The 23,877-nt window shown below is 50.5% G+C and overlaps 1 protein-coding gene and 1 long non-coding RNA gene across 2 annotated transcripts in view; one reads left to right on the top strand and one right to left on the bottom strand.

Moving 5' to 3' along the window:
* STUM (stum, mechanosensory transduction mediator homolog) overlaps positions 1-17,531 on the top strand; it is a 51,261-nt gene extending 33,730 nt beyond the window's left edge. The window contains exons 2-3 of the mRNA XM_031438462.2: positions 11,194-11,373; positions 16,036-17,531. Coding sequence (XP_031294322.1) covers positions 11,194-11,373; positions 16,036-16,070 — 215 coding nt within the window. The 3' untranslated portion in view covers positions 16,071-17,531. The remainder of the gene's footprint in view (positions 1-11,193; positions 11,374-16,035) is intronic.
* LOC135318792 (uncharacterized) lies at positions 15,727-17,620 on the bottom strand. The gene is made up of 3 exons (XR_010377152.1): positions 17,495-17,620; positions 16,786-16,897; positions 15,727-16,162 (listed from the first exon to the last, which is right to left on the bottom strand). It is a non-coding gene; the product is annotated as an uncharacterized LOC135318792 (long non-coding RNA).
* Positions 17,621-23,877: the final 6,257 nt, after the last annotated feature.

The following is a 23,877-nucleotide window of genomic DNA, read 5'->3' as shown; positions in this document are numbered from 1 at the left end:
GTTAATGCACTTTTATTCTAGGTCTTGTCTGCTAATGGAGGATGAAGACATGGATTGTTGTGGGGATCGGGTGAGGTCATCTAGTAAAATGTTAATCTCTAATGAATGCTCAATACATTCATAAATCCATAATCAGAGTCATAATAATGGTTATCCCTGTGGCTGCTGGAAGATTGGGAAGGGCCTTTCTGCAGACATCAAGCACACATGTCTGGCTGGAAGGACAGTAGAAGTGGTTCTCTTTTATTCCTCCTCAATGGCTTGTTAGTCCGTCCCTGTCCGCCTGGAGAGGTCCTCGAGGAGCCCCTCATCACTGGCCCCTTCCTCTTTCTTTCCCCATAGCCTCGTGGTCCACCATAGCCCTATTTCTACCTCTGCCTCAGGCTGTCATCCCTTGATGGAGTCAAGGATTGGAGGGGGAGGCAAGAGGCATCAGTTCTGTGTCCAGGAGGCACAGAAGTCAGAGTGGCCCAGCGACAGGGCAGATGAGCCTCTCTTGTCCTAGGCTGCTGCCTGGGTGAAAGGTCGTATTAGGTCATATCATACATGGCCCAGCAGCCCCATATTTTGATAATATTGAGTACTTCCAGTTGCATTGCTCCAGTGTGGTGGTGTCCTAACAGAATCCCTGACTCTGGTCGGTTGTCTTATCTTGACATGGAGGATGGGAGTGGGTGGCCAGTGCCCAGAAGCCAAGCAGAACAGGCTCTGTAGGATTGCAGTCAGTGGTAAATGACTGCTATAAGACCCAAACAACCTGCTCACTTCCTGCCCCACCACTGACATGTTGCTCAGTCACATCCCTGTTCCAGTTATCTATTGCTGTCCAGCAAACCATCCCAAAGTTTAGTGGTGTGAAAAAACATTTTGGTATGCTCATCAATTCTGTAGGGCAGGAATTTGGACAGGGCACACTGGTGATATTTTATCTTTGCTCTGTGATGTCTGGGGTCTCAGGTGGAAAGACTCAAAGACCAGGGTGACTTGATGGCTGGGGCCTGGAGTCATCTGGAAGCATCTTCCCTCACAAATCAGGTGGCTGATACTGGCCATCGGTTGGGACGTCACCTGGGCTGTTGGCTAGAACACCTAAAGATGGTCCAATTGTCATTTCTCTGCTGGATTTTATAACACATTTCTCCTCTGTTCGTGAACATCACTGACCACTTACCAGCTTCCTTTTACCCTCCTCTTGTTTCCCCCGCAAACTAAGATTCTCACTCAGGAATCCACACCTTCACACAACCTGGGCATTGTAAAGAAAGTTGACCCCTCTTCTAGCTTCAGGGATGGGCCCAGTTGCTTAATCCAGTAAGTACCTTACACTTCCTTTGCCAAATTGTTGGTTCAAGGGTGGCATATGACCTACACAGTTCGCTCCAGGTTAATCTCGGACTCCTCCTTGGAACACTGGAACAGAAATGTTCTTTTCTGGACAAGTGATATGTGGATGTAAAATCTGGAACTGCTGCAATCATTTTGTCACCATGAAGGAAGTTGGTCTTGCGATAAAGCTGATATCATGGAAGATAAAGCAGAGAGATGGAAGATGTTGGGTCCCTGTTGAATCACTGAGTGGTCAAACCAATCTTGAATTTTTATTAATAATTAGGCAGCAAATAGTGGTTAAGGACTTAGTAATTCCTTGATAACTCCTACCTTACAGATAAGGAACTAAACTTTTTTGATAAGGAGACAGGCTCCAGAGGCAGAGTAATTTGCCCAAGTTCCCACAGGCAGGAAATAATAGCCGGGCATCACGTTCAGCAGCCTGACCCTCAAGCCCACACTCCTAACCACTGCCCCACCCTGTCTTTCTGGACTTTTCCAATTATATGAACCAATAAATCCCTTTGTCATCTGAGCCTGTTTGAGTTACTTATTTCTAAAATAAAGACCACAACGGACAACCCTTCTCTGCAAGGGTGGCATGAGCTGCAATGTCAGCCCTGCTTGGAGAGAGTCATCCTGAGCTCAGTCCCAAGAGCTCTGGCAGGAAGTCGTCCCTGGCACAGGAGCACACACAGGCCACACTGCAGGGCACAGCTCCAGGAAGGAGCAGGTGTGTCTGCTGGACCTGTGCGGAGTCCCCAGCCAGACAGGGAGCACCTGTGCATGAGCCCCACACTGGCCTCCTGCCGCCTTCCCTCCTTCCTCCCTGGTCCTCCAGGAGGCTGTAGCCCCAGCTCAGCCAAGCCATCGCCTTTTCCACTGTTGTCATCACGTGGCCACCTTAAGGAATCCATGATGGCTCCTTGAGGTCTCTTGGGACTGGAGTCCTTTCTTGGCATCCAGACAAGGACTCTCAGCATCCTCCCTCTCATCCTCCCTCCAGCAGATGAACCCAAGCTTCCCATTTAGCTGAGAGCCCTGCTTTGCCTGCTTCACTGGGAAAGACACTCTAGGATTGGGGGCTGCATTCCAGAGATGTTCTTGGACGTTCATGGGCTTTTGTTACAGCCCTGGCATAATCACAGGGCATCATATGTTTTCTGTGTCAGGTGTCTGCATGCCACCTGTCCCCTAGTTTGCTTGACTGCCACATGGCCTTCTGTCACAAGTAAGATACTGTTTTGGTGGACTGCAGAGTTGGATCTTGACAGGTGCCTGAAACTTTTTTATCTGAAAAGAGAATTTAGTTTTGAAAAAAAGTGGAGAAGCTGCCTATAATTCTGCCATGGCAAAACAATTATCATTTTGCGTAATACACTCCAGTCCTTACCCAATACGTAAATATTTTTAAATAGTTCCCGGCACAGTATACATACTATTTTTGTAATTTCACTTAAAACATTTGCCTGGCTTGCTGCATAGTCATCATAATTATAATTTTTACTGGCTGCATAACACCGTGGCATATGGATGAGTACTGAGCCTCCAGCTTCATGAGGCTGACATAGTGAACTTAGTAATTACAATACATTTTGTTTTAGGTGGAGTGAAGAGTAGACCATTGGCTACAAGCCACTATGAGAGCAGGATTCATTGAGATCTTCAGTTTCACTCATGTTCACACAGAGTAACTCCTTATTCGCCAGGGTTCTGCTCCAGCATTGCCTCCTGTGGAAGACTTTACAGATCCCCCTGGTTGGGGTGAGGGCCCTCCCTGTGCTCCTGGACGTCCCAGTTGAGGGCATATTGTGTTCTACGTACTCTGCATGCATGAGTTCAGTCCTCACATCCACCCTATAAGGCAGGCTACCATCATTACCTTAACTTCACGGATGGGGAAACTGAGGTCTAGAGAGGTTAGGTCACTTGTCAGGGTCTCATGGCTTCTGGGGGTGCAGCTGGAATTCGGGTTCTGGCATTCTGATGCCAGAGCCAACCTTTGTAACATGGTGTCAGCCTGCCTCTGCCCCATCCCGCAGGGCTGACCGCTTAGGCTGTGTTCCGTGGCGTCTGTGTCTCTCTCAACACCCTGTGAGATCCTTGAGGGCCAGGACACTCCTCTTTGTTGGTGTACATGGATTTAGCTCAGTTCTTGGCACCCAGCAGGTGTTGCATAAATGCTGCATGAAAACATGGAAAAATGAGTAGGTGAAACGAATTGGGTATGACTGTCAGGAAGAGGCAACTTTGTGCCCAGAAATGCGAGCCTCCAGGCTGGGTGGTCTGATGGGGAATATTCCTCTACCACCTGTGACACACAGGTCAGAGGGCCATGAGGCCTGCCATAAGGCCTCCTCCGAGGGCTCCAGGCAGGATGCAGGGCCTGCTGTCCTCCCACACACCCAGTGTGTGTGGCCACAGCTTGGGGCACCTGGGACAGCTCCCCCAGCACGCCTAGTGATGGGGCTCCCAGGGGCCTGGGGCACCTGGCCTGCCACTCACTTGGGGGCTGCAGGCCCAGGGCAGCCTTGTCCCCACACTTGACTCAGTAAGGAAAGAGTGACTCAGATTCAACAAGCTCAATGATGGCTGCTTCATAAATGTTATTTGTTATTTGGGTGAACCCAGAGGTCTTGCCCAGGTGGACAAAACACACCCACTGAGGCTGCATGTGGACAAAACACACCCACTGAGGCTGTAGTGTATGCAGGACCCCGGTTCCCACTCTCAGTTGCTGGAGCAGCCATTCCCAGAACAGTGCACTTGGGTTTCACTGTGTTGCAGATTCTCACCGCCATGATCTCAGAAAGGCTCCCTGGCAGCTGTGACCTTGGGCAGAGCCCCTCTCTGTTTTTAATCTCAGTGTCTACCCATCCATGGAAATTTCATCTGGTCAGCTTGCAAATTCTAAGGAGATGGAAGCTCTGTTGTCTCCTCCAACAAATGTCACCGCTGTTGCCCTTGGCTTTCTCTCCACCTGACTGACCACCCTTCACACTGGTCCTGCTGGAAGGCGGGAAGGACAAAGCCTGGTCCTCCGGGGCCTCAGCACTGGCCCAGGCTCCCTGCCCTGGTCATTACACAGCTGCCCTCCTGGTCCCAACCCCATTTCCTCAGTTCACCCTTGGGCATTTGAGCCAGACTCTGTTGTGACAAGGCTGAGGACTGGGGAACTGAGCAATTCCATGTGGTTAAATTTCTGCTCAGGCTCAAGATCCTTGGGAGATCCCAAGAGAGACCTACGGTGTCCGATTCTGTCCTGCAGCTCGTGCAGGGCTGGGAGCACGTCTTGGAGCCCGTCACGGAGCCCGTCACGGATCTGGCAGGGTAGTCTGAGGGCAGAGGATATTTGCTAACAAGCACAGGGAGGCTGACACAACGCCCAGCACCATTAAAATGAGTTATCGGCTGCAGTCAACCCTGCCACGGCATGGTTAATCAGCCTGAGGTCAAGGTGGAGCACTAAGAGGGGCAGAGGAGGGAGCTGGTCTCATTTTCTCTGTTCTCAAAGGAAAGATGACGGATTTATTTGTGGCAGCCAGGGGGGCTCCCTGTCCTCGTTCCTTTATGCCATGGAGTCTTTTCAGTTGGAGAATCCAAAGCCCCCTCCGTGGCTGTGGTGGTGACCCGGGACTATTACTAACTGAGGTCTCACTTGTAAGCCCCTTTATCCGTCTGAAGTCTCCTTCCCAGCTGCCCTTCCACGAGCTCCTCCATCCTCGTTTGCCTGAGGCCCTGGAGGGATACAGAGTGGGTGCCCCGAGCTGGTACTTTCTGACTGGAGAGAGGAGAGAGGAAGGGGGCCCCGGGTGTGGAGTAGCAGCTGGGACTAAGGGTCAAGTGGTCCTGGACCTTCTCTTTACTGGGGGGCAGAAGACCTACCTGTCCACCCTTCATTTTTCCCTTCCATGAAATTGATGTTTAGAAAGATTTACATTGTAGTAAATTCACTTTCCCATCTCTAATTGTTCAGAGGTGGGTGGAATGGCCACTAGGATTTGCTGATAGCAGGAGAGAACCCCCAGTTACTGCACTGGGACAATGAGCTTCCAACCTAATGCACATAAGCCGGGTTCTGATGGGCTGCTCTGACTTTATCAGGGGTCTGCATGCTGTTTGGAATGGTGAGAATAGTTCACAAACCCTTCTACTACTGGTCCAGGATCTATGGTGTAAAGATAGTGACAGATTTATGTTTTTTAAAAAAATGTATTGTTCTTCCCATTTTATTGAGATATAATTGACATGAAAAGTCCTGTATAAGTTTAAGGTATATAGCATAATGATTTGACATATACATCATGAAATGATTACCTCAGTAGGTCTAGTGAACATCCATCTTCTCATATAGATACAAAATTAAAGAAATTTTTTAAAAGTTTCCTGGAGGAGGGCATAGCTCAGCGTAGAGTGCATGCTTAGCCTGCAAGAGGTCCTGGGTTCAGTCCCCAGTACCACCATTTAAATCAATCAATCAATCAATCAATCAATCAATCAACTAATTAATTAAAAAGTTTCCCTTGTGATGAGAACTCTTAGGATTTACTCTCTTAACAACTTTCATATGTAACATAGAGCAGTGTTAATTTCATTTCTTATGTTGTACATTACATCCCTATTTGTTATTTATCTTCTAACCACAAGTTAGTACCTTTCACCTGCCTTCATCCAGTTCCCCACTACCTTCATCCGGTTCCCACTCCCCACAGCCCACACCTCTGGTAACCACAAATCTGATCTCTTTTTCCGAGAATGTGTTTGTTTATTTGTTTTTGAAGTATAATTGACCTATAACACTATGTTAGTTCCTGTTACACAATATAGTGTTTTGATATTTCTGTGCATTTCAAAATGGTCATCCTGATAAGTGTAGTTACCATCTGTCACCATACAAAGATATTACATAATTACTGACTATATTACCCACACTGTACATTTCATACCCATGACTCATTTTGTAACTGGAAGTTTGTACCTCTTAATCTCCCTCACCTATTTCTCTCCTCCCCCTCCCCATCTTTCTCTCTGGCAACCACCAGTTTGTTTTCTCTATTTGTGACTCTGTTTCTATTTTGTTATGTTTGTTCATTTGTTTTGTATTTTAGATTCCACATATACATCATACAGTATTTGTGTTTGTCTGACTTATTTCACTTAGCATCTTAGCATAATACCCTCTAGGTTCATCCATGTTGTAGCAAATGGCAAGATTTCATTTTATTTATGGCTAACATTCCATTGTATGTATATACCACATCGTCTTTATCCATTCATCTGTCAATGGACACTTAGGTTGCTTCTCTATCTTGGCTATTATAAATGATAACTATTCTAATTCTGTCTTCCAAGGACTTTTTTTCCAGAATCATTTGTGAACCTGTAGTCACTTCTCTTTCCTTTCCTTTCCCATTTCTGGTTAAAATGATTGCACAGTGATGAAAAGATAATGACCAGATCTACTGAATTAGAAATCTCTGGGTGGTGTAGCCCAGGAAAGTATATTTTTAGCACAATCCCCATTGCGTCTCATGCCCTGCAAGGTTTGAGAACTGAAATTTCATAGGGCTTGAGTTTGCCCCTGAATGTGATCACCCATTTATCTCATTCTGGCTCTGAACTGGACTGTCAGCAGCAGGACCTGTTTTGTAGGGTGTGGCTTGTCCTTCAAAATCAGATGTGAAGTCCAGGCCAAGCCTTCCCTTACATTTCCTTCCTGTCCCCCAAAGCTCACATTCAAGGTTGTGCTGGTAAGAGATTTGTGCTCAACCAGCCCTCCCTGGAGGAGTGACAGAGGCTGTCCAGGTATAAGCCAGGGCCTCTGACAAGCAGCACATCTTATTGACTGCAGAGCCAGGGTAAGACTCGTTTAAAGTAATAAACACCTCTTCATATGGAACTGTGCTAAAATCATTTACAAATTTTCCCATTGAATAGATTAAAACAATGTTTTTACATTATAAATCCATTCACTTCACTCTTACCTTTGATGGCATATGTTGCCTTATAAGGTCAAAGGGACCGATCAGCATTGTTTCCTAATTAGGGAAATTATTTATCCAAACTAATAATTAATTAATAATTAATTTCTCCAAATGAATGCAATTGCCGGTAATATATGTACTTATTGTACACATCAGTACGTGAACAATGTGCTTATATTTTCATATACGTCTTAGAGTTATCACAATGTAAGCATCAATGTGAGTACAAAAATAGTGACCAAAAGTCCCTCCCACGCCACACCCGAGCTGAGGTTGTCTCCTCTTTTAAATAAAATGTGGGTCAGCCCAGCTTTCCCAGCAGATGAACCTTCCTCTTTGCTGACGTTGCCTGTGCCCGGGCGCCCCGGTCTCCATGGCAAGCAGGCAGATGCACGAAGAGGCTTGTTGGCCTCTAATCAGTTGGGCAGTTCTGGTGAGATTCTATCTTTTGACAGGAGATGGACTAGATGACCTTCTAACTTTAACACTGAGTTCAGTGTTTCCTTATGCTCAAGGTTTCCATATACATAGTAGGCTGAGCCATATGAAATTGCTGTTATTCAGCTAGTCTTGACCTATAAAAATGGCAGTTTCATATGATTCAGTCTAATAAAAACATGTTCCCGTTTCTTAGGCAGGAAGGCTGATGCGAGGCCATGGCTACAAAGAAACAGGATCACGGGAGCCCAGCCAGATCCCACGGAGTCAGGACACTGTTGGCCACAGTCGAGGCACCATCTGCTTCAGGGCTTCTGTGAAGGACACTGGCTGGGGCACAGGGAGACATTCAAGGATATTTTGAGAATCATAAATGATGAAGTTTCTTTCCTTTTTCCCCCAATTCTTTTTATTGTAACATACATAACATAAAATTTACCATCTTAACCATTCTTCAGCGTTCAGTTCAATGGCATCTTAATGCCATGCACACTGTCATGTATCCATCACCACCACCCAGCTCCAGAACTCTTTTCATCTTGCAGCACTGAAGCTCTGGATCCATTAAACAATAACGCCTCATTTGCCCTCCCCCCTGTCCCCAGCCCCTGGCAACCACCATTCTATTTTATGTTCCTATGACTTTGACTACCCTAGTTGCCTCATATAACTGAAGTCACGCAGTATTTGTCCTTTCGTAACTGGCTTAGTTCACTTAGCATAATGTCTTCAAAGTTCATCCATGTTGTAGATGTGTCAGAATTTCCTTCCTTTCTAAGGCTGAATAACATTCCATTGCATGTATAGAGCACATTTTGCTTATCCATTCATCCATCTATAGACGCTTGTGTTGCCCCCGTGCTTCAGCCGTTGTGAACACTGCTGCTATGAACACGGGAGTACAAATATCTCTTTCAGGCTCTGCTTTCAGTTCTTCTGAGTATACACTCAGAAGTGGAAATGCTGGGTTAGATGGCAAGTCTATTTTTAATTTTTTGAGGAAGGGCCATCCTGTTTTATGTAACTTTCCTTAATTTTTAATGTAAGGATGCAACATCTCAGATGGAAAAGAGCTCTGGCCTCCACTTTAGGCAGATCTGGGTTTAAATCTGGGCTCTGCTATGTGCGCAGGTCATTCAGCCTCTCAGAGCTTTGGTTTCTCCATCTGGTGAGATGGTAAGAATGAGAGACAGTGTTGGTAGAGGAGGGCACGAGCTGCAGCACACTGTAGGTGTGTAGTTGATGGTATTCGTGTTAATTTTACTTAATATCTTCCTCTTGTTCATCTTCTACCAGCTTTCTTCTTTGGTAATGTTCTCTTTTTTAATAGTGTCAGCTCGTGTTTGTCTCATATCCCACAGCATGATACACGAGCAGAGGCAAAGGATGGTGACACACACTTTCTAATGGGCCCTATGTCCCCTGTTTCCTCCTGTGTCCACTACCAAACCCTGAGTCTGTATCCCCGTCGTGTCTCAGCTCTGCCTTCTCCAAGTTTGTCTTTCTCATCTCAGACACTTTTAGTTCACCCAACCCCCTGCTGACAAAATGGACTGCCCATTTGGTGAGAGGGGAAGACCAGCCTTGGCCTCTCTGAGTCTCCCGTAGGGCCACCCCGGGCTCTGTGCCAGAAACGCGAAGGGGCCATTTAGTCTTGAATCTTGATCTTGAATCCGTGTGACTGATCATGAATCCGTGTGACTGATCATGAATCCATGGTTCTCACACATTAATGAGCATTATCATTATCTGAGTGGAGGGAGAAACTTGCTTGGAAATGTAGATTCCTGGGCCCCCCTAGACCTCCAGCTCTCAGATGGAGACCCAGACACCTGCATTTTAAACAGATCCTGCAGGTGAGGATGCAGGTGGTCTGAGGCTGCACTTCACACTGGTTGCGTATCTTTGGATCCCACATCCCTGCTCCTGTACACCAGGCACTGTGCTGCTGGGGGCAGAGGTGGATGGGATGCCACTGGGCCCTCAGAGGAGCTGTCGGCCACTCAGGAGGCAGGAACACACCCAAGTGGTGGCAGTTGTTCAGCTGAGGAGGAGGATGGGGCAGGGTTGGGATTAGAAACCAGCACGTGGTCTCAGGGGTTAGCCTTCAATTGAGTCACAAAGGTGTGGGCAGAGGGAAAGGCCACATCGGGAAGCCAGTGGGAGCCACCAAGTTTGGGCAGGGATGGGCCAGAACCAGGATGCAGGGAGGGAGGGAAATCGATGCTCCCCTCTCGCTGTCCCCAAAACTGCCGGGCAGTTTCCTCCCGGAGCAGGAAGTGTGAGAAGCGGGGTTGATTTCCCAAGTGGCCTGCTCTCTTGTCTGGACCTGCTTTCCCAGGTCTCTCTACCTGTGAGGCCAAGCAGGGCGTGGCCATTGGCATCAGACAGCGGTGGGGTCAATGCCCACCGTGAGTATGACCTTGGACAAGAAACTTAATTCTTGGCTCTGTGTGTGTGTGTGCTTTAAAATGAGTTATTTATTATTTAGATACGATGAGGTGAACAGATCAGGAAACGCTGGCCACTGAGAAGATAATTCACTCACATTTCCTGAGAGGAGGGGGCACATTGCCCTTTGGGGTGACACATGAGGATGCATCCAGGGACAGGTGGGAAGCAGAGGGAGTGAGGGGAAGATATGGGCAGGAGCCTTTCCTGTGGTTCCTGTGGGAAGGAACGGCAAGACAGGCAAGCAGACTTACGATTGGCTAGTTTGAATCACTTCAGTGGTCTCTGGGGTGTAGGGGCTGCCCCAATTGTCTGTACCTGGCTCTGGGTGATCAGGGTGGGGGTTATGACCCAGAGAGTGAGAGCCCATAAAGGAGGAGGCCAGGTGTGGACTCTGGGCTGGCTGGCTTGCATAGGAAAGCCTTTCACTATCTCTAGGAATTGACTAGCCCTGGGAGGGGGGTCTCTCCAGGGCCAGCAAGGCCCCAGATAGCAAAGCGTCAGAAACACCTGCTCAGTAGGGGAGGGTTCCGGGAGATGTCCCCTGGCCTGCACTGTCCCCTCTCTGCAGGCAGCTGCAGTTGGTATGTGTGCTGGGGGCCCTTTCCTGAATTTACCATGTGGGTGGCTTCCACCTCTGAACTCTGAGGCCCTTAGAATCTTTGCCACACAAGGTATCCTTTCTACTGCCGTCTGTTGTCCTTGCAGGTGGCTGCAATGTTGCTCTACTTGTCATGTGACATCTGTGTCCCCCAGAGGCCTCAGGACTTATTCTAGGTCCTTGGCAGCCCCAGGTCATGCCTCCTTCAGGCCAGGGCATCGGCCTGTCTAGTTTGGGGGCGAGAGGTGGTCTGAGCAGGAAGGTGCCGACACTGGCCGCTCCTCTCAGAGCTCCCAGAGGGCGAGCCGCTGGGCCTCAGGCTAGTGATGAGCACGTGTGCTGTGGTGTCTCCCAGTGCCCTCAGAAGACTGTCCCCTCCGCCTCTCACAGGGACGTTCGTCTCGGCTTTCACCGTGCTGTGCGGTGCCCGCACTGACCTCCCAGACAGGCATGTGTGCTGCGTCTTCTGGCTGAACATCGCTGCTGCCCTCATCCAGATCCTCACGGCCATCGTCATGGTGGGCTGGATCATGAGCATCTTCTGGGGCATGGACATGGTCATCCTCGCCAGTGAGTAGCCGCGGGCACCACACCTCTCTGGGGGGCTGGGGCTGGGCCGGGATGTGGGGAACAGGGCCCGAGGAGGGGTAGGGGCCAAAATGGTCTGGGCGTTTAGATCCTGTGGGGTGTGGGTGCTCACAGGGAGATCTGCGTGGCTGGGCCTGCTTCTCCCCTGCGGCTTACCTGTGTCCTCCTCACTAGCGCCTGTGGCCTCCTGGCATAAGGAATCCTCCCCGCATGCCCCACCCTGATGCCTGCAGAGAACCATGAGGGCACCGGGCAGAGAGCTGAGCTGGGGACCGCGAATAAGGGAGGAAGAGGGGGAGCCCTGTTCAGCTCAGACACCCCAGGCATCACATTTGTCAAGGAAATAGTCCAGTTGACGACACTGGGTAGCAAGGTTGTGGCCCATGTGAGTTCACATCCCCTCTGCCTCCATCATGCCCTTTCCAGAAAGAAGGAAATGGCCTCGAGGCGTATTTGCCCTCGGGAAACCTTGTAACTTTGTTACAGCTAGAACAGTATCATTTCAACTGCTTTTAAACTAAGCTCTCTGGTCCTTGATGCCAAAGCCTTCTTCCTAACTTGTGCTGAGAGGACCTCCACCAACTGTTTAACACAAACTCGATCCCAACACAAAACTACCAAAGACGACTTAATTAGCATTTTTAAAATAACCTAGCGAGGTCTTACAAGAGACACCTATTTTAAGCAGCCGTGCTCGTCACCCTGTGCCCCTATGCGTGTCCCTGTATTGTCACATGTTCCGTCTACCTCATTATTCCTCACCAACAAGACCCACGTCCCCTCAGGCCCTTCTCCCCACACCCCAGGCTCCTCAATGTGTCCTACGCCCGACAGAACCATTCACAGGTAGAGTGTCGGTGTCAGAGGTGAGCTGTGCCAGGTAAGGACAGCAGAGGCGGGAGAGGAAGCCCGGGGTCAGGGAGCTCTAGAATAGTCTAGAATGATCCCTAGTTAGCTCAGCCTGAGTTCAGGATCCTGTGAGGATCCGAGACCCGGGGCACACACAGATGCCAGGGCCTGGCGAGGCCTCGGATCAGTGACCAATCAAGCCACCAGGCCAGAGAAAATGCAGGTCCCCGAGCCTGAGCCAGATCAGCAGAGCCAGTCGATTGGTCAGACAGGCTGCCTGGAAGCAGTGTCTCCAGCCACAGAGGACAGGAGAGGAAGTGGGTGGGCTGGGCTGCCAGGGCACTCCAACGTTGAGCGAACCAGGCAGACACTGGGGGATCAGGACAGCCAGAGGGCAGGGCGGGGACACTGGAGAGGGAGAGGCTGAGGAGCAGTCAGGAGACTGCCCGGCCCTGCTGGGGAAAGTTGTTCTCAGGGCGGGGGCTGCCCATCAGTGAGGGTGTTGGGAGGTGAGGGGGCAGAGCAGGCAGAGACCGAGGCAGGCCTGTCCCACTCCCATCGCCCAGTGGCAAGGCCTGGGATCACTTCCATCTGTGGGGAGGGGTATGGAACACTGCTGGGCGGACAGAATGCTACCAGCCAGCCTGTAAGTCCTGACATTTCCCTGGGGACTATGGTCCTTTCCAAGGGGCCTGCGGGACAGCCTGCAGGCCCCACTCCCAGCTGGAATCTGGGAGGTGCCTCTGCTTTCCTCAGCGGTGAACAGAAAGCCTGCTGAAGGCTGCAAGGCCACCCCGACCCCTCTTCTGGCGCCATCTCCTCGACACACCAAGCGTCTGGCTAGCTGCCGGGGCACCTGAGCAGGGAAACTTTCCATTATAGTGGAGCATACCTGTGCCACAGAGTGAGTCTCCAAAAATGTGCATCGATGCCTAATCTGACCCCAGAGCTCTCTGGTATCCTTTCTTTGGTCACACTCGATACCAGGACCCACGGGGTCTGGATCTTAGAGATAGCTTAAAGAGCTCCCCTTATCATCTCCTCAGCGAGGAAGCAGAGACCCAGGAAGGGTGGATGGGGACCTGCCACTTCCTCACCTTCTACCACTCTAGCAGCTGACTCAGCAGAAACTCCTCTCATGTGGCTGGTGTGGCAGCCATAGCTGGACTGCAGGATAATCAAGTTCCAGAACCCACTTCCCCACCCTCCTTACCCCCTCCCCACTCCCCCGAGCCTTCACTGGGGGTCTCCTCCTTGGATGTCTGCACACTGGTCCCAGGGGTGCTGTCTTTGCCTCAAACTCTTTAGAAGACTGCCTGGGGGATGGACTTGAGGGCTGCATGAGAAAACCCATCATACCTACTGCTACCCACTTACCCTGCCGGGCCACCAGACTCACTCACCCACCTCAGCAAGGGGTACCTTTGCTCTTTCTCCAAGCCACCCTCCAAGGATGAATCATCACCACTGTTGAGATGGTGCTGTGGGCTGGGGTTGCTCTGAGCAACAGTGGGGTGTGCATGTCCCAGGATGACTACATTCAAAGGAATAATCACAATGAACTTGTCTGTCCTAGTAGATAGTTGGATACAGGTCTGTTCTTTCTGGTGTCACTCCAGCCCCTTCCTGTAAAAATGAAGGAAACTTTTCAGTTGCAAGAATACAGGGTAATTTTTTTACCTAGCATTGCCTAGGGTGTCATAAGACATGTACCATCAAGGAAAAACTCCTAAGAGGAGAAACAGAGAAATACAGATCAAAGTAGAAGTTAAAATCAGGAACTTACAAGGCTGCAGCTCTATTTATATTAATAATAACAAATAACAGTCAGCAACAGCCTGTGTTGGTTGTGGGTCAATAAGTACCTGGTGGTTGTATGATAGCCTCTTTCTACTGCCATGCTCATGGCAGACATTGCTAATCAATCATGACACATTCTGCTGAATAATCTTACTTGTTCTCAACACAGGGCTTCAGGCAATCACTACCAATTGATCCATGATGTTTGCAAGATAAAATCTGTTTGCCATCCTTAGCCTGAGTCTTTCCCAAAGATGAGGTTTTTTGTTTTTGTTTTTGTTTTTTTAATGGAAGTACTGGGGATTGAACCCAGGACCTTGTACATGCTAAGCATGTGATCTACCATGAGCTATTACCCTCCCCACAGTGTTAGGTTTTATATATGTGGCTCCTATCCACATAAAAGGCAAACCACATGGCTCAGACAGAGCTGGGCTGGGGCCAGGATGGGTCACTTCAACATCTTTAGGTTGTTGTAGTCAAATCTGTCCTGTAGCCATCCTTCCTTGGGTCCATCCAGATTCCATCTCAAGGTGAACATAGTTTGGGGCAGAAAAAGAGTGAGAGGCAGAAGGTGAGCAGAGGAGTGGGCTTGGCTGAGATATGGAGGGAAGGGAGAAGGGGAGACATTGGCACGAGCTTCCTGGCAGTGTCTTACTGAGTGATCCCCAGGGAGGGACGCCCCTGCCGCCAAGCCCACACTCCCACTGAGGGTGACTGCCAGCTGCAGTAGCTGACCACTGTGATCCTGACCATGGTCCTGTCCATCTCCCAATCCCCATCATGCATCCTCCCTCTCTTTATATTTCAGGCAGTCCCTCTGGCCTCTGTTTTCAGACTGTTTTCTCTTTTTCTTTCTCTCCTCTCCTTCATGCTCCTCCTACCCCTGTGTCGCTCCGAAGTTTCTCAAGGTGAGTCTGTGGGTGGATTTACAGGCCTCACGCCTGGGCTGCCTGAGGCCCTTCACTTAATTGCCCTGCCCCACTGCACACAAACATCCCTTCTCCCCGATGGTCAACGGGCTTCTGTTTTTTAACTTTTTATTTTGGAAAATGTTTAAATAGACACAAGTAGAAGGCCTAGTATAACGAGTCCCTCAATGCCCATACCACCTCCAACCGGTGTCAACTCAGGGCCACTCTGGTTCCATCCGTCACTCCCCTCACCTTCCTGCCCTCTCAACACCTAAGCCTGATGAAGAATCTGGTAAATAAAGAGAAAAAACCCAAGTAAGTCTACTGAAGCTCTTCTGTGGGCTGAGTTACCAGCTAATTGGGGTAACAACTCAGCAAATTCCAGACTTCTAATTTCACCCTTAGATATTTCAGTAGGTATCTTAAAAACAAAAAAACAAAAAAACAAAAAAACAAAAAAACAAAAACCACAATACCCTTTCATGCCCAAATAAACTAACATCAATTCACTAATATCAATAGTGATCAATTTTTCCAATGTCCCCATAATTATCACCAATGTTTTAAAGGCTCGAAGCCATCAATCGCCCTTGCCTGTGTCACAGAGATGCAGCTGATGGAACACACATGCTTGGTTCCTCCCTGCCGTGTGCTGTCTTCCTTTTTTCCTTCCTTCCTCCTCTCCAACCACACATACCAGATGCCCATCACTTGGAGAAGACTGCCTGGTACCTTCCCCCAAGGTTCTGCATTGGGAAATCACAGCAGGCCAGTCTGCGGAGGCCACTTTTGTGCAGTGTGGATTCAGGGGCACGTTGATAACCTTCCAACCCCCACCAGATACAGCAGCAGAAACTCTCGTCCCATATATCCCCATCTAAACCCAAAGATCCCCAGTTCTCCACTCATTCCCCTGGTTTCTTATTAAAAAGCCAATGTCCTTGGGAAAAGCAAGCCCTTGACTGTCATTTACACCTCTGTGTGAATAAGGTTCTAGCATATTCTAGTCTGGGGGCACCGCCTGGAGAAATGCTGAGGGAAATGGGTGTCTGACCAGCTCTCCTCTGCTTCTTCTTCACAGGCTACAAGGAGCAGGGCATCCCACAGCAGCTGTGAGCCCAGGCAAGCCGCTCAGAAGCCTGGTGCCCCGAGGGCCACGCCAGGCAGCGGCAGACACGGGGTCTTCACACGTTCTCTTCTGCCGTTTCCTGGGTTTGGAGTGGAAAGAGGGGATTTAAAACTATTATTTATTTTGAAAATGCATCTGCTTTTCTCAGCAGGTTCTGAGGGCTGCCAGCTTCTCCCGCTGCTTCAGAAAGCCTGGTTTCGGTGGGTGGTGTGGCAGACCCCCAGAGCATCTGGGAGGGGTGGGGAAGAAGGTGGAGACGGGAGTGCTGACAGGGAGGCTGGAGCACCCAGCTCCCTTGGCCTGCTTCGCATTGCCCACTGCCCACCAGGAGGGCAAGAGGTGCTGCATGACCAGACAGCAGTGGCCTGGTCCAGGTGTGCAGGACAGTCCTGCCCATCAAGGGGCCGGACTGCAGTGGACACTTCCTCCAGGTCCCCATCCCCTGCCAGAGCGGTCTCGTGGGGGCAGCAACAGGGCGGAAGTGAGGATGGACAGACTCCCATCCTGAAAAGAATGTGCCCTCAGCTGTCGGGGGTACAGATCCCCACAGGTGTCTCCTGGCCCTGCCCTCTCTCATCACAGCCCCCACCTCCTTGCCACGGAAACCTCGGGGCCTTTGTTTCTCTGGGAAGGAGAGCAGTGGCTCCATGCCTGGGGTGAAACTGCTGGACTTGCCAGATGTTCAGACATAAACGTACCAACCTGGGTCTGAGTGGGCAGCCTTTCACATTACACTCAACACCATTTTGGCTTCATAGTCCTTTCTCTGAAATCCTTAGGGCCAGACGGGTCTCTGAATTCAGAACTTTTGGATCTGAGGAAGAGAGTAAGAGACATTTACCAATTCATTTCCTAACAGCCCAGCAGAGTCTGGAACAGCGCTCTGCCATCAAACACGTGACCATTTCTGCAGAGAAATATGTGAATAGTCAGACTAATTAGGATCAATAACACTGTAAATAGTGTCACCTCAGTACAGGTCAGATTTTGCCACTAAATAAGTTATGGGAGAAAACTCACCATTTGAGAGCTTTTGGGGTTTTAGAATTGCCAAAAAAAAAAAAAAAAAAAAAAAGTATGGCTTGTGGACCTGTCTTTGAAAATCCTTCTTGCATAGATGCCTTCGGGTGACATTGTTGGCGTTACAGAATTTTCTCCCATTGCAAAGGGGTGGTTGGGTCCTTTAAGAAACCTCTGTGAGTGATTGTTACAGAGCTGGCGCCAACAGAAGCTGTCCAAGCTACTTCAGGTCAAGATTGATCAGAAATTAAGAGAAAGCAGATCTAAATGGCAGTAACAAGGTGGACATCTACACGTCTGTTTTATTTTCATTTTCATTCTAATGAAATGTAGGATGAAATGTAGGAATCGCTAAAATGGGACTGGCCCAAAGCCAAGTTTCCAGGCTTACCGGACTTTGTGCCATTGGATGGGTTTCTCTCTGAGGGGCTCTTCCTGTCCATCAGGGACTCAGTCAGAATCCGGCCAGGGCTGGAGAAGTGGCCGGTCTGGCCATTTGCCCCCAGCTGGATGGGAAGTCCTGGGGAGCCTGCAGCTAGACAGGCCCCCTGGCTCCACTGTGAGCCCATTCTGGGGCCACTGCTTGCATGGTCTGTGTTGTTAGACCCTCCATTCTGGGACAGTGGCCCACCCGCTCCATCCGCTGGGCTTTATAGTCCTACTGGGAAGTGGGTGTCGGGCTCGCTATGGCTTGGACAGCAAACTGGCATCCTTGGAGAAACAGAATTCCCTCCAGCCGCTCACCAACCCCTGGGCCCTGACTCAGAGGTGGGTTCTCTGCTCCTGGACCCGATCCTGCCCGGCAGTCTGCCCCTTCATTCTGACGAGCATCTGGTCCCTCTCGCGTTGCTGCCTGGGGCTGCGTTGCACTTTCTGAACACCTGGCTGTGTCTATCTCTTCCCTCCTCCTTTCTTCCTGGCCCTGACCCAGGCCTTTGATGCTGCTTTCATGTTGGGAAGCCTCTGTGTTTTCAAGGTATGGGCTCACGTTTGGTTTCATCCAGAAAGTCAGGACCTGCCATTGTGTGAAGATGGTATCCTCCAGGCCAAGAGAGAGCAGGCTGCTCTCGAGGAAGCGGCATCACAGCATGGAGCCTCCCCTAGAATCAGATAAAAACAGCTTCAGTCGAGGGAAGTAAAGGCCACCAGCCTGTAGCCCGTCACCCCGAACAGCTCCCCTGAGTTTGCCTGGAGTGATGACAGGTGTCAGGTGGGGCTGCCCCCACAGGGACCGAGGTGGATCTGATTTTCCTGGTTTGGCTGGGAGTGGCTGCTGAGGGGGCAGAGAAGAGATAGCAATTTGTGTCTTATGTTTAGTGACACAGTGCAGACATGGGTGGAGTTTTCTTGAGTGACAGTTGTCACCATGAGTCCCAGTATGGGATGGCTTCATGCAGGGGTTTATGTGCTTGGAAGGACAGCTCCTGTCTGCACATCCCCTCCCTCAGGTCCTCCCTTTACCTGCAGCTGCTTCTTCAAACTTGAGAAGACAGCAGTCTCAGGAGGCAGCCCCTTTGCAGGTAACTGATGTGTGGAAGAGACCAAGAGGACCCCCACCTGTCTTCAGAACCATGGGTCTGTGACAACTGCCAGGCGGGCGGATCAGCTCAAAATAACTTCCCGCTAAGTGAGGCCATGGTCTCAGTATTTTCATCTTTAGATAAGGAACAGTGGCTTGTGTACTCCGAGCAGTCTGAGCTGGCAGCTCAGGCCGTTAGATGGCCAGCATTAATTTATAAAACACCAGCCAGCTGAAAAGTAGTGTTCTCAGGCCAGCAAGTGCTTGATTGATACACAGCCCTTGGGTGACAGATTGGGCTCACCTTAGTGGCACAGCAAAAGGGTGATGGTCCAGAAGTCCAAGGGCGCGTTTCAGGTCCAGCCATTTATCTATCAGTCAGAGTTCTGTGGGACATTCCTATGTCACAGGTGTTTGGGGTGGGGATCACAGTGACACAGAGAACTTCACAGTGAACGAGATGCTCTCGGGACCTAATTTTGACACTTGAATCAGAGTGGCAATTCCCTTGAGCCAGAGCAGGATCCTGGAGCAAGAATGAGCTACCTGGCAGCCTGGGAGTGTCCTGTGGGCAGTGGAGACATTGACTTGGATCTTAAGATCTCAGTCTGAGCCAAGACTTCAGGTCTGGAAGGCCAGGGCCCCTGTGGGAGTAACAGGGAGCGATGGCTCCGGCTCCGCTCAGGCACCCCTCCTGCCTGCCATGGTGCTGGGGCTGCGGTCAGGGGCTACCCTGCTGTGACCTTCCCCCAACCCTGGCCTGTCTAGCAGGCAGCCTGGCCTTGGAGCCAGCCTCTGGCTGCACTCGAGGAAAGAGAAGGAAGGGACACGATGCCCTCCCTCTGCTGCCCCCGACACTCCATGTGTCAGCCCCAGTGACAAGGACAGCATCCAAAGGTTGGGCCCTTGCAGGCACTGTGGGGTGCATTTTATCTCCTATGACCCTTACCAGCAGCGGGGGGCTATCAGCTGGGTTTTCAGACAGATCCGACCATGGGAGAAGAGCTGGACCTGGGCTCCGGGCCCACCTCAGGACTTAACCAGGATTTAACGACACTGGCTGTTTTTACCACGTTAGTGATGCTGGCAAAGAAAGCCTCATGCTCTGTGTAAACTGCTTGGGGATGTATCTTTTAAATGTAAATTCTCCGGTTGGTGGCTGCAGGCATTGTTGACTTACTACTCCCTCTTGTCGGCTTGTTTAGAGGGCTTTCAACAGGGGAATTGGAGGTGGATGAGCACTTTTAAAGCACCAGCCCCTCCCCAGCCTCGCTGACCCTCCCCAGAGACCATGACCTTACCTGTGGGATGAGTGGTTTGAAGCAGTTGCTGACCACCGCTGACACACACTCCCCAACGGAACCCAGCCTTTGTCTCCGTGGGCTCCCTGTGTTGGCCTCCGGCAGTCCTACAAGTGCAGGCCGCCTGTTTGCATTTCTACCTTCAGCAATTTCTACATTCAGTGGGCACCAAAGTGGACCAAGTAGGTCGTGGGCATGGCCTTGGAGAAACAGATCAAAGATGCCTTTTTCCTGGAGAGCAGCATCTCTCCATCCCCGCCTCCACAGGTGGAGTAGCAAGATGAACACAGGTTAGAGGTGGGAGATGTGCTCTCCGAGGTCTGGGGCTGGACCCTCATCCTCCAGAGAGCCCTGTGTGTGCTGGACAAGACAGGAAGCCAAGCTGTGAGGGGAAGGGAGGCTGAGGTCAACCTGAGCAGGTGGCAATACTGGGGGTCCTGTGTTTTCCATCACTTTTCTTCCCGTTAGATTCTTAGAGCTTCAGTAAGTTCGTGGGCTCACACAGGTGTGGCAGCTCCTGCTCAGACGCTCCTGGATCCACCCCAAATCCCACATGGAGACAGGATGAGAGCCTCTGGTGACAGGTTGGGGAAATCCCAACTAGAGGGATCCTGAATGCCTCCCAAGCCCCGGGGCTGAGTTCCAGGCTCAGCGCTGTTCGTCTCTCCCACTGTCTTAATGGGTCAGTTTATCCATCTACAGATTGGGAACAAGGAGGAGCCTGGGCAACTGTCATTCTTCCCATTTCTCTCTGGGTGAAAGGCTTGGGGGATGAGCCTCATGGCTGGGGAGGGGGACAGGGACAGGGACAAGGAGTAGCAGAGGCTGTTCTCTCTGTTCTCTCCTGTGCAAGCCCCATGGACTCAGAGGCCAGGACTCCTTCCAGTAAAACATAAACACTGGCCTCTCAATTTCACTCTCACTTCCTGACCCCGTCACAGATGGGGCAGGATATAACAGGGTCCCACTTATGTGTGTCCTGATTTCTGGTACAAGTTGTCTCTCTCTTTGGATTTAGCTGTGGGATTTCTGTTCCCAACCACTCCCCATCCCTGCCTGGATCTGCTAAAATTCCAGCCACTCAGGCCGGTCCAGACTCCACAGTTCACCTGGCTGCCACCCTCTCAACCATGCACACACACCTGCCCGAACACACACTCACACCTATACACAGGTGCACATACACACTCACAGCCCCTTTGATGCTGGGTGAAGGCAGGCCAGGGTCTGCCTGGAGACTCAGAACTGGGGACTTAATGTCTCCAAAGGAGCCCCGTGCCTCGCCCAGGAGCTGTCTCCCTCCATCACGGGCTCATTACCCCCATTCTGGGCCCAGGTGCGCACACTGTTTCCTCTCTCTCCAGGGCCCCTGGTCTTGGACCTCTTCCTCCCAGAGTCTACAAGCTCAGCATCCCCATCCTGCAAACCTGGCTGGGCCCATCTCCATGCCCTAACTTGGCCTTCTATAGAAGGAGCGAGGGGGGTCTGCCCAGAGAAGAGGGAACAATGGTCTCTTTTGGGCTGCAGGCAATCCTCTCTTTGGAGGTCCTTTTCTGTTCCCACAACTCCCCCCACCCCTCACCCCACCAGCCCCCATATAGGAACTAGTGAGGAGAGAAGGGGGACAGAGGTCATGTCCACCCTGCCTGGGTTAGCGCTTGATCCATGTTCCAAGCAGGGAGAGGGCGATGGTGATGGTGGCTGTACCTGGTCTGGGCACCCTGGCCCTGTTCACAGGCTAAGTTCCATGCTGTTGTATGTGGTGCCATCAAAAAAACAACAACAACATACATAGAAACAAGCCTGGTTCTGTGTATTAGCTGAATTTATATATGGACGAGTGTTGTGTTGTGATTTACAGGTTTTGGCGCCATGGTTGGCAGTGCTTGGGTCCCTCTCCTTTCTGTTACATCAGTCGCTGTGCATTTCTATTGTTCTCTGACAAGACCCGACCCACTCTCTGATCTCCCCGGGGTTTCTGGTTTCACGTCTACCCAGACCACTGGGAGCCCACCCCACTTCCATGGACTTTCCCTGGAATCCAATCCAGCTGAGGGGATTTTCCAGTTCATTTCAATGACTGGAGCCTTCCTCAGTTCTAAGAGAAGAAATTTTTAATGTCAGGGACCTAGGGAAGCTTCCAGACTTGCCCTGGCCCAAATCTTGCAGCCTGGGGCCCAGGCCTGCCTGCAGCTTAGCTCTCCCAGACCCTCAGAACCCAGCCCCACCCCCCAATCCCATACCCCATCCCAACCCAGGACCTGCCCACTGCTGCTGTGTCTCCACACCGCCCTCTAGGGGCTGACCAGGGTTCCAATTTCTCCAGCATTCTGCCAGCTTTAAAATGCGTAATTCAAGCACCATTACTGTACATGTGATGAAAAATACCATGTATGACAATAAAAACCTGTGTACATATCTCCATGTACATATTTATATATCCATATTATAAATATATAAAGCATGGCCTCTCTTTGACATTCCAAGTTTGCGTTTTTTTAAATCTCAGAACTATGGCTTTGGAAACCTTTTCTTCCTCTCCCTCTTTTCTATGTAATAAACATTCATGTGGCCTTTCTGGTGGCTTCTCAGAGCCCTGTGTCCTCTTGTTTTCGTCACTGGACAGATCTCTGATGGGGTCTTGAGTGCCCCCCTCCTCTCTCTGCACATGCACTGTTAATGGTCTTCCTATTACGAAGGTTGCCCTTCCCCAAGGTAGGCCTTGCCCTCCTTCAGACCTTTCCCTCGCACCCCTCTTCTCCTGGGAGGCTCATACAAGTCACTCCTCAAAGGGCCACGTTTGGTTATCTGATCCCTTTGCAACCAGGGTTTGTGCACTAAATCAAGTGTCAAAGCCCAGAGTATGTTCACCACAAACACGCGTACAGGTGAAACTCACTTCTTTCTCTTGACCGCTTGGCGGGTGATGAGGGAAATGTGTGCAGTGTACTCATTTGTTGAAGTCTCTGGTGTAAATGAGAAGCTGGTGGTTAGGAGACCTTAGAACTAGCTGTTCACCTGTAACGAGGGACTGGTTGAACATATGTCACATTGGAGGGAATTTCAGGCCATGGCCTGTGGTCCAGCCAAACACTCTCTTTAATAATTGGATGAAGACTTAAAGAGCTGATCAAATTTGTGGATGAAGGGAACTAAATATGGACAAATCAGAATTCAAAAAGCTCTTGACAGGCAGAGGCCGTCTAACAAGATGAAGTCTGATAGCATTAAATGAAAAAGTGCTTGGAATTAAGAAACCTCCAGGTGCTCTGTTGGGCCCAGGGAGTTATCTGCCAGGCAGCTCACCTTTTGGCAGCACTGCAGTGTGTGTGCCAGGACAGACCGTTTGATTTCAGATGCATTAGGAGCAGAGGCTGGAGGCCGGCACGAGGCCACATCTGCAGCACTGCACTGAGCACCAAGGACTGTGGGAGGGGAGTCCCCAGGTATGGCCCTGATGCTCACACCCCAAGGGAAAGGCCCTGCCTCTCACTGTTCCCTCACATCAGCCCAGGACCCATGGGGGCCGCCATCCTTGTCCGCTTACCAGGGGTGTCCCAGTGTGTCTACTGAGAGATGCTGCTGTCCGGGGACCTTGATGCTGCTGCTGTCCCCAAGAGTGAATCAACCTTCCAGTGAGACTTCAGGCTCAACCTCAGGGACCCCTTCAAGGCCCCAGAAATGGCATCTGTGCCTACGAGTTGACTTTAGTCACTGCTAAAACCAGGACGCAAAACCTAAGGCACTTAATGACCTAAGACACATCGTGGTCACCCAGACACCCCAGGGAGCATTTCTTGACCAGGTGCATCTTCCAAGTACTTACTGGGCTCAGATTATGCCAGGAATGCTCTTGGCCGGAGAATTCTTCCTGCAGTGTTCCAGCTTCCTACGGGCTGGAGGGGGGAGGCACAAGGGGAGATGAAGTTAGCACTTGGCCAGTAGCAGAAGGAG

This window comes from Camelus dromedarius, chromosome 21 (genome assembly GCF_036321535.1).
Source record: "Camelus dromedarius isolate mCamDro1 chromosome 21, mCamDro1.pat, whole genome shotgun sequence".
In the NCBI taxonomy this organism is placed as follows: domain Eukaryota; kingdom Metazoa; phylum Chordata; class Mammalia; order Artiodactyla; family Camelidae; genus Camelus; species Camelus dromedarius.
Note: the sequence above shows the minus strand (reverse complement) of the source record. Positions and strands in the feature narration are given on the sequence as shown.